Source organism: Petromyzon marinus, unplaced genomic scaffold (assembly GCF_048934315.1).
Source record: "Petromyzon marinus isolate PM22_M1 ecotype Great Lakes invasive population unplaced genomic scaffold, UKy_Petmar_22M1.pri1.0 PM_Scaffold_1, whole genome shotgun sequence".
NCBI lineage: Eukaryota > Metazoa > Chordata > Hyperoartia > Petromyzontiformes > Petromyzontidae > Petromyzon > Petromyzon marinus.
The window spans coordinates 4,550,379-4,562,135 of NW_027423057.1; the positions used below are offsets into that span (position 1 = coordinate 4,550,379).

The following is an 11,757-nucleotide window of genomic DNA, read 5'->3' on the forward strand; positions in this document are numbered from 1 at the left end:
GATGTAGATGTCACTGGTTCGTCAAGTTCTACAGATGTAGATGCCACTGGTTCTTCACGTTTCTAGAGATATAGATGTCACTGGTTTTTTGCGTTCGGTAGAAGTAGATGCCACTGGTCCTTCACATTCTGTAGATGTAGATGCCACTGGTTCTTCACGTTCTTTAGATGTAGATGTCACTGGTTCGTCAAGTTCTACAGATGTAGATGCCACTGGTTCTTCACGTTCTGTAGACGAAGATGCCACTGGTTCTTCACGTACTGTAGATGTAGATGACACTGGTTCTTCACATTCTGCAGATGTATATGCCACTGGTTTTTCACGTTATGTAGATGAAGATGCCACTGGTTCTTCACGTTCTGTAGATGTAGATGCCACTAGTTCATCACGTTCTACAGATGTAGATGCCACTGGTTCATCACGTTCTGTAGATTTAGATGCCACTGCTTCTTCACATTCTGTAGAGGTAGAAGCCACTGGTTCGTTACATTCTGTAGACGCAGATGCCACTGGTTCTTCACATTCTGTAGACGCAGATGCCACTGGTCCTTCACGTTCTGTAGACGTAGATGCCACTGGTTCTTCACTTTCTGTAGATGTAGATGCCACTGGTTCTTCACTTTCTGTAGATGTAGATGCCACTGGTTCTTCACGTTCTGTAGATGTAGATGCCACTGGTCCTTCACATTCTGTAGAGGAATATGCCATTGGTTCTTCACGTTCTGCAGATGTAGATGTCACTGGTTCGTCAAGTTCTACAGATGTAGATGCCACTGGTTCTTCACGTTCTGGAGATTTAGATGTCACTGGTTTTTCGCGTTCTGTAGATGTAGATGCCACTGGTCCTTCACATTCTGTAGACGTAGATGCCACTGGTTCTTCACGTTCTTTAAATGTAGATGTCACTGGTTCTTCACATTTTGTAGATGTAGACGCCACTGGTTCTTGACGTTATGTAGATGTAGATACCACTGGTCCTTCATGTTCTGTAGATGTAGATACCACTGGTTCTTCACGTTTTGCAGATGTAGATGCCACTGGTTCGTCACGTTCTAAAGATGTAGATGCCACTGGTTCTTCACGTTCTGCAGATATAGATGCCACTGGTCCTTCACGTTCTGTAGACGAAGATGCCACTGGTTCTTTACGTTCTGTAGATGTAGATGCCACTGGTTCGTTACATTCTGTAGACGCAGATTCCACTGGTTCTTCACATTCTGTAGACGCAGATGCCACTGGTTCTTCACATTCTGTAGACGCAGATGCAACTGGTTTTTCACGTTCTGTAGACGTAGATGCCACTGATCCTTCACATTCTGTAGACGAATATGCCACTGGTTCTTCACGTTCTGTAGATGTAGATGTCACTGGTTCGTCAAGTTCTACAGATGTAGATGCCACTGGTTCTTCACGTTTCTAGAGATATAGATGTCACTGGTTTTTTGCGTTCTGTAGAAGTAGATGCCACTGGTCCTTCACATTCTGTAGATGTAGATGCCACTGGTTCTTCACGTTCTTTAGATGTAGATGTCACTGGTTCGTCAAGTTCTACAGATGTAGATGCCACTGGTTCTTCACGTTCTGGAGATATAGATGTCACTGGTTTTTCGCGTTCTGTAGATGTAGATGCTACTAGTCCTTCACATTCTGTAGACGTAGATGCCACTTGTTCTTCACGTTCTTTAAATGTAGATGTCACTGGTTCTTCACGTTCTGTAGATGTAGACGCCACTGGTTCTTCACGCTCTGTAGATGTAGATGCCACTGGTCCTTCACGTTCTGTAGATGTAGATACCACTGGTTCTTCACGTTTTGCAGATGTAGATGCCACTGGTTCGTCACGTTATACAGATGTAGATGCCTCTGGTTCTTTACGTTCTGCATATGTAGATGCCACTAGTTCTTCACGTTCTGTAGATGTAGATGCCACTGGTTCTTCACGTTCTCTAGATGTAGATGCCACTGGTTCGTCACGTTCTAAAGATGTAGATGCCACTGGTTCTTCACGTTCTGCAGATGTAGATGCCACTGGTCCTTCATGTTCTGTAGACGAAGATGCCACTGGTTCTTTACGTTCTGTAGATGTAGATGCCACTGGTTCTTCACGTTCTGCAGATGTATATGCCATTGGTTCTTCACGTTATGTAGATGAAGATGCCACTGGTTCTTAACGTTCTACAGATGTAGATGCCACTGGTCCTTCACGTTCTGTAGACGTAGATGCCACTGGTTCTTCACTTTCTGTAGATGTAGATGCCACTGGTTCTTCACGTTCTGTAGATGTAGATGCCACTGGTCCTTCACATTCTTTAGACGAATATGCCACTGGTTCTTCACGTTCTGTAGATGTTGATGTCACTGGTTCGTCAAGTTCTACAGATGTAGATGCCACTGGTTCTTCACGTTCTGGAGATATAGATGTCACTGGTTTTTCGCGTTCTGTAGATGCCACTGGTCCTTCACATTCTGTAGACGTAGATGCCACTCTTTCTTCACGTTCTTTAGATGTAGATGTCACTGGTTCTTCACGTTCTGTAGATGTAGATGCCACTGGTTCTCCACGTTCTGTAGATGTAGATGTAGATGCCACTGGTTCTTCACGTTCTGCAGATGTAGATGCCACTGGTTCGTCACGTTCTACAGATGTAGATGCCACTGGTTCTTCACGTTCTGCAGATGTAGATGCCACTGGTCCTTCACGTTCTGTAGAAGAAGATGCCACTGGTTCTTCACGTTCTGTAGATGTAGACGCCATTGGTTCTTCACGTTCTGTAGACACAGATGCCACTGGTTCTTCACGTTCTACAGATATAGATGCCACTGGTTCTTCATGTTCTGCAGATTTAGACGCCATTGGTTTTTCACGTTCTGTAAATGTAGATGCCACTGGTCCTTCACGTTCTGTAGACGCAGATGCCACTGGTTCTTCACGTTCTGTAGATGTAGATGCCACTGGTTCTTCACGTTCTACAGATGTAGATGCCACTGGTTCTTCACGTTCTACAGATATAGATGCCACTGGTTCTTCACGGTCTGCAGATGTAGATTCCACTGGTTCTTCACGTTCTGCAGATGTAGATGCCACTGGTTCTTCACGTTCTGTAGATGTAGATGCCACTGGTCCTTCACGTTCTGTAGATGCAGATTCCACTGGTTCTTCACGTTCTGTAGATGTAGATGCCACTGGTTCTTCACGTTCTGCAGATGTAGATGCCACTGGTTATTCACGTTCTGCAGATGTAGATGCCACTGGTTCTTCACATTCAGCAGATGTAGATTACCACTGGTTCTTCACGTTCTGCAGATGTAGATGCCACGACCGCCATCTATCGAACTTATGAACTCTCGGTTCTGAACAGCAGCAACTGGAGCATACGGACTGGGTTTGGTTCGTATCTCTGATAGTTCGCAAGCTGAACGTTCATAAGTAGAGGTAGTTACCGTACATAGACGTACAGTCCTAGAGAGTGTTCGACGCCTTGACCCCGCTGAGTGTGAATCCTCTCTCTCCCTGCCGCTCGCTCCCCATCCAGGGCAACATTCTGGTGAAAAACATCGCGAGCCGCGTTGCCAGAGTCACCGACTTTGGCTTCAGCTTCTTTGTGGACCGTCCACGTGAGTGGTGACCCTCATACACCTGCACTTGTGTGTGTGGGTGTGTGTGGGTGTGTGGGTGTGTGTGTGGGTGTGTGTGTGGGTGTCTGTGTGTGTGGGTGTGTGGGTGTGTGTAGTGGGTGTCTGTGTGTGTGTGTGGGTGTGTGGGTGTGTGGGTGTGGGTGTGTGGGTGTGTGGGTGTGTGGTTATGGGTGTGTGGGTGTGTGAGTGGGTGTGTGTGTGTGGGTGTGTGGGTGTCTGTGTGCGGGTTTCTCCTCCCACCCACCCACCCACCACCGCCCCCCACACACGCGCACGTACCCAGTCCACATTCACCATCACCGCCGCTGTCGCTTGCCGTCGTCCGCACAGCCTCGCACGTGGGAGGCACCCTCGTCTACGTGGCGCCCGAGGTGCTGCTGGGCTACCCGGTCACCTGCGCCGCGGACACGTGGTCCCTGGGCTGCACCGTCGCCAAGATGGCCACCGGCAGGGACCTCTTCCTCTCCTTCGGCCGCGACGACCACCTGGCATGCTGCATCGAGGTGACCGGGGAGCCTCCTTGGGGGAAAGGGGGGGGGACACCTCAAGCGGGAGACTTGGCCCAGACCGGCCCCGCAGACATCCACCCAGCCAGTCACCCAGCCAGACACCCAGCCAGCCACACAGCCAGACACCCAGCCAGCCACCCAGTCAGACACCCAGCCAGTCACCCAGTCAGACACCCAGCCAGTCACGCAGCCAGTCACCCAGTCAGACACCCAGCTAGACACCCAGCTAGTCACCCAGCCAGTCACCTGGCCAGTTACCCAGTCAGACACCCAGCCAGTCACGCAGCCAGTCATCCAGCCAGTCACGCTGCCAGACACCCAGCCAGTCACGCTGCCAGACACCCAGTCAGACACCCAGCCAGTTACCCAGCCAGACACCCAGCCAGTCACCTGGCCAGTTACCCAGCCAGTCACCTGACCAGTTACCCAGCCAGTCACCCAGCCAGACACGCAGCCAGTGACCCAGCCTGTCACCCAGCCAGTCACCCAGCCAGTCACCCAGCCCGACACACAGCCACCCGGCCAGCCACCTGACCAGTCACCCAGTCAGTCACCCAGTAAGTCACCCAGCCAATCACCCAGCCAGACACCCAGACAAATACGCAGTTACCCAGCCAGTCACCCAGCCAGTGACCCACCGACTCGCCAAACCCACCGACCGACCCACTCACCCACCCACCTACCAACCCACCTACCTACCGACACACCCACCCACCTACCAACCTATCTACCCACCTACCCACTCACCCACCCACCTACCAACCTACCCACCTATCTACCCACCTACGCACCCATAATGCTCAATGTGACAATGTCACATAGAGATCTTTTTCTGCCGTACGGCCGATGAGAAATAGCTACGTAGCTCTGTGGGCGCCTTACCTGGTTAAAGAAAAATAGTTTAGCTGTAGCTTGGGTCCCTGTGTAGGTCACTGTCCTTCTATATGAGTCTCTAGATCTCCAAGGTGCTCTGTATGGGTCTCTGTGAGTTCCTTTTGTTCTTTGTAAGTCTATGGGTCTCTATGGGTCTCTGTATGGGTCTCTGTGAGTCCCTATTGTTCTATGTAAGTATATGGGTCTCTATGGGTCTCTGTATGGGTCTCTGTGAGTCCTTATTGTTCTATATAAGTATATGGGTCTCTATGGGTCTATGTATGGGTCTCTGTGAGTCCCTATTGTTCTATATAAGTCTATGGGTCTCTATGGGTCTCTGTATGGGTTTCTGTGAGTCCCTATGGTTCTATGTGAGTCTCTGAATCTCTGTCGGTCTCTATGCATCTATGTATGGGTCTCTAGGAGTCCCTATGTTTCTATATGTCTCTGAATCTCTATGGGTCTCTCTGTGTAACACGCGTGTAACATGCGTGTAACACGCGTGTAACATGCGTGTAAAATGCGTGTAACAAGCGTGTCTCTCTTTGTCGCTGTCTTGAAATGGTTGTGCAGATCCTGGGCATGCCTCCAAAAGAAATGGTGGAGAGATCTCGCAACAAAGAGCACTTCTTTGGTGAGTAGAAGGGTGGTGTGGTGGTGGTGTGGTGGTGGTGCTGTGTTGGTGGTGGTTCAGTGGTGGTGGTGTCGTGGTGTGGTGTGTTGTTGATGTGGTGGTGGCGATGGTGGTGGTGTGGTGGTGGGGGGGGCCTGGGGGGAGCGGTAGGGAGGAGGTGGTGGTTGGGGTTTGGGCCCACTCAATTACGACCTGGGTTGGGGTTGATAAGCAACCCAAGTATGGATAGGTGGGTCGATAGGTTGGTGGGTGGGTAGGTGGGTGGGTGAGTTGGTGGATAGGTCGGGTGGTAGGTGGGTTGAGTGGATAGGTAGTTAGGTGAGTAAGTGGGTGGGTGGGAGTCGGTGTGGGTGGGTGAGTTGATATGTTGTTGACGTGGTGGTTAGTGACACTGTGCGTGTGTCTGTCTCTCTCTCCCTGTCTCTCTCTTTATCTCTTTATGTGTCTCTCTCTGTGTCTCTGTCTCTCTCTGCCTCTCTCTCTCTATCTCTCTGTCTCTCTCTGTCTCTCTCCCTGTCTCTCTATCCATCTCTCTCTATCTCTCTATCTCTGTCTATCTGTGTCTCTCTCTGTCTCTCTCGCTCTCCTGCAGACCGATTCGGCCATCCTCTCTGCCCGGCCACGAAGCGTCACCCGGGAAGCATTCCCCTGCATTTCGTGCTGTGGGGATGTGGAGCTCAGCTCGTGAACTTTATCAGAAACTGCCTACAGTAAGAACAAAGACAAAGATCCCCCATGTAGCCTCTAGCAGGCTGTAGGGGCAAGTGCTGTTAGTAGTAGCGAGTAGCAGCACCTACACACAGACAAAATCCCCCGTGTAGCCTCTAGCAGACTGTAGGGGCAAGTGCTGTTAGTAGTAGCGAGTAGCAGCATCTATGAAGGCCGGTGCTGTGGCACACACAGAGGGGGTGGGTGGCCAGCACCACGCCCGGCCGCCTTTGTCTCAGGGTTGGAGATGTTTACACACCGCACCAGGTACTCTTTTGAGGCTGAGTCGACCGAGGGGAGGACCAGGACCGGTTGTTCAGATAATCGCAGTCACTGGTGTTGGCTGTGAGCGGGAATCGAACACGTACACACACGTACACACACTCACACGCCACTAAGTGGCAGTGATGTCACCACGACGCTTGTGCCAGGCCATGTGCACCTTGAGGCCACGTGAAGTGTCGAACGCCCGCCCGCTGGCAGGAGGTCACGGGGCAGACCCAGGTGCCACAGGTCGACTGACTGAGATGACTGGCTGATGCACCACCTGTGCCCCCTACTGTGCCAACCTGCTGTGCTTTAGCCACCCGGCGCTCCGCTCGTTGTTGTGAGCGTCGCTCCTCCGCCCTCTGTTGTTGTTGGAGGGCGACTGCCTCCAACTGCCCAGTAGCGTCCTTCACGAGCCTCCTGCACAGAGGCCGATCTTGACACCGCTGGTACCAGTCATCAGCAAGTCCACTCAGCTCCACGTCCTCCGGTACCACGTCACTCCATCTCTTCTCTAGCCCGTGCCGTGCCCGTTTAGCCCCCTCAATCCGGCTGAACAAAAGCTGTTTCAGCATGCGGTGGCTGGGCATGCGGGCTACATGACCCAGCCATCGCAGCCTTGCCCGCCGGAGGAGCTCACCGATGGGACCTTGCCCAGATCTTTCAAGGATTTGTGAGCTCCTCACACAATCCAGTCTGGTTAAACCCAAGATGGATCGTAGGCAGGCCAGCCTAAATGTTTCTAACCGGCAAAGATGTTCCATTAGGGGGGTCCACGTTTCGCAAGCGTAGAGAAGGGAGGGAATGACGGTGGCCGAGAAGACCTGAAGCTTAGTGCGGAGCGAGAGACCAGGTAGCTTCCACACAGCGTTACGCAACCAATTAAAAGATTCGGAGTGAGACCTCTGCTGTTAAACTGGAGCCGGTCATAAGCACACTGCCCAGGTATGGGAAACTCTCCACTCGCTCCACAACTGCCCCATCACCGATTGGGAGTTGTGGGGGTGGAGTGTCCGATGGTACAATACCCAGGCAGGTGCTTAGTTTGGGTGGGGCTGATGGTAAGGCCCCACCTCTTAGTGGTACGCTCCAGTCTCAGCAGCAGCGTCTCCAACTCCTCCTCTGAATGAGCAGCTATTACCCAATCATCAGCATACATAACGTGGTTGAGCAATACGGAGCCATCCCTTGACCGCACCCGGGCATCGATCAGCCTCCCATTATATCTGTACCATATAGAGATTCCCCCGGTACAGCTATTGAAGGCTTCACGAACTATGTGGTCAAAATAGATGTTAAATAATGTGGTAGCCAGAGGACATCCCTGTCGCACCCCAAGGTGTACAGGTAATGGCTCTGACTCCCGGCCACGTAGTTTTACCCGGGCCCGCTCACCATCATGAAGGTCCTTAATGATCGTGAGCAGAGCGTCAGGTACTCCAAAAGCACGAAGAACAACCCAGAGCCCAGGCCTACTGATGGTATCATAGGCCTTGACCAGGTCAATAAAGCAGAGATGTAGGTCTTGTTGGAATTCCCTACACCTCTGCTGTAGCAGACGGACAGAAAATATGGCATCTGTGCAGGACCGCCCTTTCCTGAAACCACATTGGGGCTCCGCAAGCCTCTCCTCAGCGTGCCTGGCAAGGCGATGCTGAATAATCCTTGCCAGGACCTTTCCCGGCACACTGAGGAGTGAGATGCCCCTGTAGTTGTTACAGTCTGTGCGGTCCCCCTTCTTAAAAAGGGGGACTACCAGGGCATCCTTCCAATCCTGCGGAACCCGTCCAGTGGTCCAGACTGTTGTTATGATGTCATATAGGGCAGTCTGTGCACAAACGCCACCCTCCCTCAGCATTTCGCATGGGAGATCATCTCTGCCCGCTGCCTTTCCTGGTCTCAGACTCCGGATCGCCTTCAGTACTTCCTCAACAGATGGCACCTCAGCCAGCCACTCACAGGGGGTGACTTCTTCCAATATTTGAGGCACCGCAGCCTCAGCAGGGTCATCCTCACTTTGTGCCACGATGTTTTCCTGGCTGAGGGATTTTCCCTCCCCCAGGACCTCACAGAAATGCCCAGCAAATCTGCAAACCTATTCCTGGGGGTTGGAGATTAGATCACCGTTTTTTCCCCTAATGATGGTAATAGGTGTGGCGCTGCAGGTTACTTTTTTGATGGAGTTAAATAGAGATTTGTGATCACGGGCCACGGAGACAGACTCCATCTCCTCAGCAACCCGCGACCACCACCCATCCTTGCAGCGCCTCACGGCTCTCCGAACCTCCGAGCGAAGGCTGCGGTAAGCCTCCTCATTCTCTGACGTGGGATTCTGTAGCCGATGACAGTGGGCCTGTCGTTTTTTCTCAACCATCCTGAACACCTTCTCTGTCAGCCAGGGTCTCTGGGGAGGTCTGGACCGCGTACCCAAAGCAGCCATTGCAGCTGCATGAGTCACAGTCCTAAACCTCGCCCATTTCCCCTCGACATCAGGAGGAGTCGGGGACGATGCCAATCCCAGCCGCAAGCGATGATTAAATTCTCGCTTGCAACTTTCATCAGATAACTGAGACCAGGCCACTTTAGGTTGGCATGGGGTCCTGGGTGTACACCCACCACCGGAGTGGAAGAATGGCAGGCGCATCTTACATATGACTAATCAATGGTCAGAGGGCAGATCAGCTCCACGGTAGATCCTGGTGTCAAGGACATGGGCTCGCATCCGCTGGTCCGTAACTATGTAGTCCAGCAGATGTTCTTGCTTGGACCCGGCATGCATCCATGATGTTGTGTGGATGCGCCGATGCCAGAACTGCGTGTTGGTAATTACAAGCCCATGGGCTGCACAAAAATCTAGCAGCCTCCTACCGTTGTTATTGAGCTGATCTGGCCCATGCCCTTCAATCACTCCAGACCAGGTGCCAGCATCATGACCAACTCGGCCATTGAAGTCACCCAACATGATGACTCTATCCCGAGGGGCCACTTTAGCCAGCACCTGTGACAGGAGGTCATAGAAGGCATCTGACTCATTGGCTTTGCCTGCATCCTTTCACGGATGTTCATCTTCGGTGGGGGCATAAGTAACCACGACCACCATTCCTCGCCTCCGGTTGATGGGAAGGCGAGCCCAAAGTAGCCTGGGGCTTACAGCTTCCCACACCTCACCGCCACGCTCCCACGCCCCCTTCGTTCTTTTGTTCAACAGAAGAGCCACATCCTGTTGTTTGGCAGTCTGCTGCCCCGAGTAGAGGACTGTCCACCCATCATGGTGGCAGGAGCCAGAACCGGTCCACCGGACCTCCTGAATGCCACAGAGATCCAGGCGGTACCGGTCCAGCTCCCGACAGAGGAGTGGCAGCCTCTCCTCCGCAGTGAGCGTTCGAACATTCCACGTTGCCACCCGTAGTGGTTTTTCGTTGTTTCTGGAGGAGCCCCAAGGGTAGATATTCAATCTCCTGGCTCCGCCAATTGGGGTTTGGCCAGGAGACGTCATAGACGCCTGGCCCCCCGGGGCCTCCGGCACAAGCTTATTAGCTATATACTTAATTCGCGGTTTAGTGGTAATTAATTGAAGGTGGAGGGGTTACCAGCCCCTCGCACCCGTCCAGAGCTCCCGTTTAGACCCTGTGGTGGACACAGATGCCATGAGGGGAGGAGCCAATCGAAATTGGACCTCCCCCCACAGCACTGTCCACGGCAGAGTTGCCCGTCCGGCACCACGAGGAGGTAGGGGGTTGTTTTGCCGGACGGACCTACACACACGTACACACACACGTACAGATACACACGTACACACACACGTACACACACACACGTACACACACACGTACAGACACACACGTACACACACACACGTACACACACACACACGTACAGACACACACGTACACACACACACGTACACACACACACGTACAGACACACACGTACAGACACGATCAGATCGGAACGTGACGTACGTCTAGCGAACGTCATATCCTCACCCCGCCTCACCCCCCTTCTTGTCCTTCCCCCCCCCCTCCGTGCCCCCCCTAACCCCCTCCGTGCCCCCCCTCACCCCCCTCCGTGCCCCCCCTCACCCTAGCTGGGATCCGGAACTCCGCATGACACCGGAGCAGGCGCTGGCTCACGGCTGGCTCCAGAGCGACGACACCGCCAGCCCCAGCGACGACCTCCCCACCACCAGCCGGGCCCTCCCCACCACCAGCCGGGCCCTCCCCACCACCAGCCATGCCCTCCCCACCACCAGCCGGGCCCTCCCCACCACCAGCCGGGCCCTCCCCACCACCAGCCGGGCCCTCCCCAGAGCTGTGAAGCCACGGTGAGGCTCTCTCTGTGTGTATGGGTCTCTGTGGGTCTCTATGAGTCTCTATGAGTCTCTGTGTGTATGGGTCTCTGTGTGTATGGGTCTCTGTGTGTCTCTGTATGTGTATGGGTCTCTAAGAGTATGGGTCTCTGTGAGTATGGGTCTCTGTGAGTTTCTGTGGGTCTCTATGAGTATGGGTCTCTGTGAGTCTCTGTGGGTCTCTATGAGTATGGGTCTCCATGAGTATGGGTCTCTGTGAGTCTCTGTGGGTCTCTATGAGTATGGGTCTCTGTGTGTATGGGTCTCTGCTGGTCTCTATGAGTATGAGTCTCTGTGAGTCTCTGTGAGTCTCTATGAGTATGGGTCTCTGCTGGTCTCTATGAGTATGGGTCGCTGTGAGTCTCTGTGGGTCTCTATGAGTATGGGTCTCTGTGAGTCTCGGTGGGTCTCTATGAGTATGGGTCTCTGTGAGTCTCGGTGGGTCTCTATGAGTATGGGTCTCTATGAGTATGGGTCTCTGTGGGTCTCTGCTGGTCTCTATGAGTATGGGTCTCTGTGAGTCTCTGTGGGTCTCTATGAGTATGGGTCTCTGTGAGTCTCTGTGGGTCTCTATGAGTATGGGTCTCTGTGAGTCTCTGTGGGTCTCTATGGGTATGGGTCTCTATGAGTATGGGTCTCTGTGAGTCTCTGTGGGTCTCTATGAGTATGGGTCTCTATGTGTATGGGTCTCTGTGTGTATGGGTCTCTGCTGGTCTCTATGAGTATGGGTCTCTGTGAGTCTCTGTGGGTCTCTATGAGTATGGGTCTCTGTGTGTATGGGT

At 52.7% G+C, this 11,757-nt stretch overlaps 1 protein-coding gene across 1 annotated transcript in view; it reads left to right on the forward strand.

Annotated features, from left to right (window-relative positions):
• LOC142922528 (dual specificity tyrosine-phosphorylation-regulated kinase 2-like) overlaps positions 1-11,126 on the forward strand; it is a 70,008-nt gene extending 58,882 nt beyond the window's left edge. Inside the window, exons 8-12 of the mRNA XM_076063327.1 lie at positions 3,534-3,615; positions 3,967-4,139; positions 5,592-5,652; positions 6,245-6,362; positions 10,715-11,126. Of these exons, the coding sequence (XP_075919442.1) occupies positions 3,534-3,615; positions 3,967-4,139; positions 5,592-5,652; positions 6,245-6,362; positions 10,715-10,955 (675 nt within the window). The 3' untranslated portion in view covers positions 10,956-11,126. The remainder of the gene's footprint in view (positions 1-3,533; positions 3,616-3,966; positions 4,140-5,591; positions 5,653-6,244; positions 6,363-10,714) is intronic.
• The last annotated feature ends 631 nt before the right edge of the window (positions 11,127-11,757 follow it).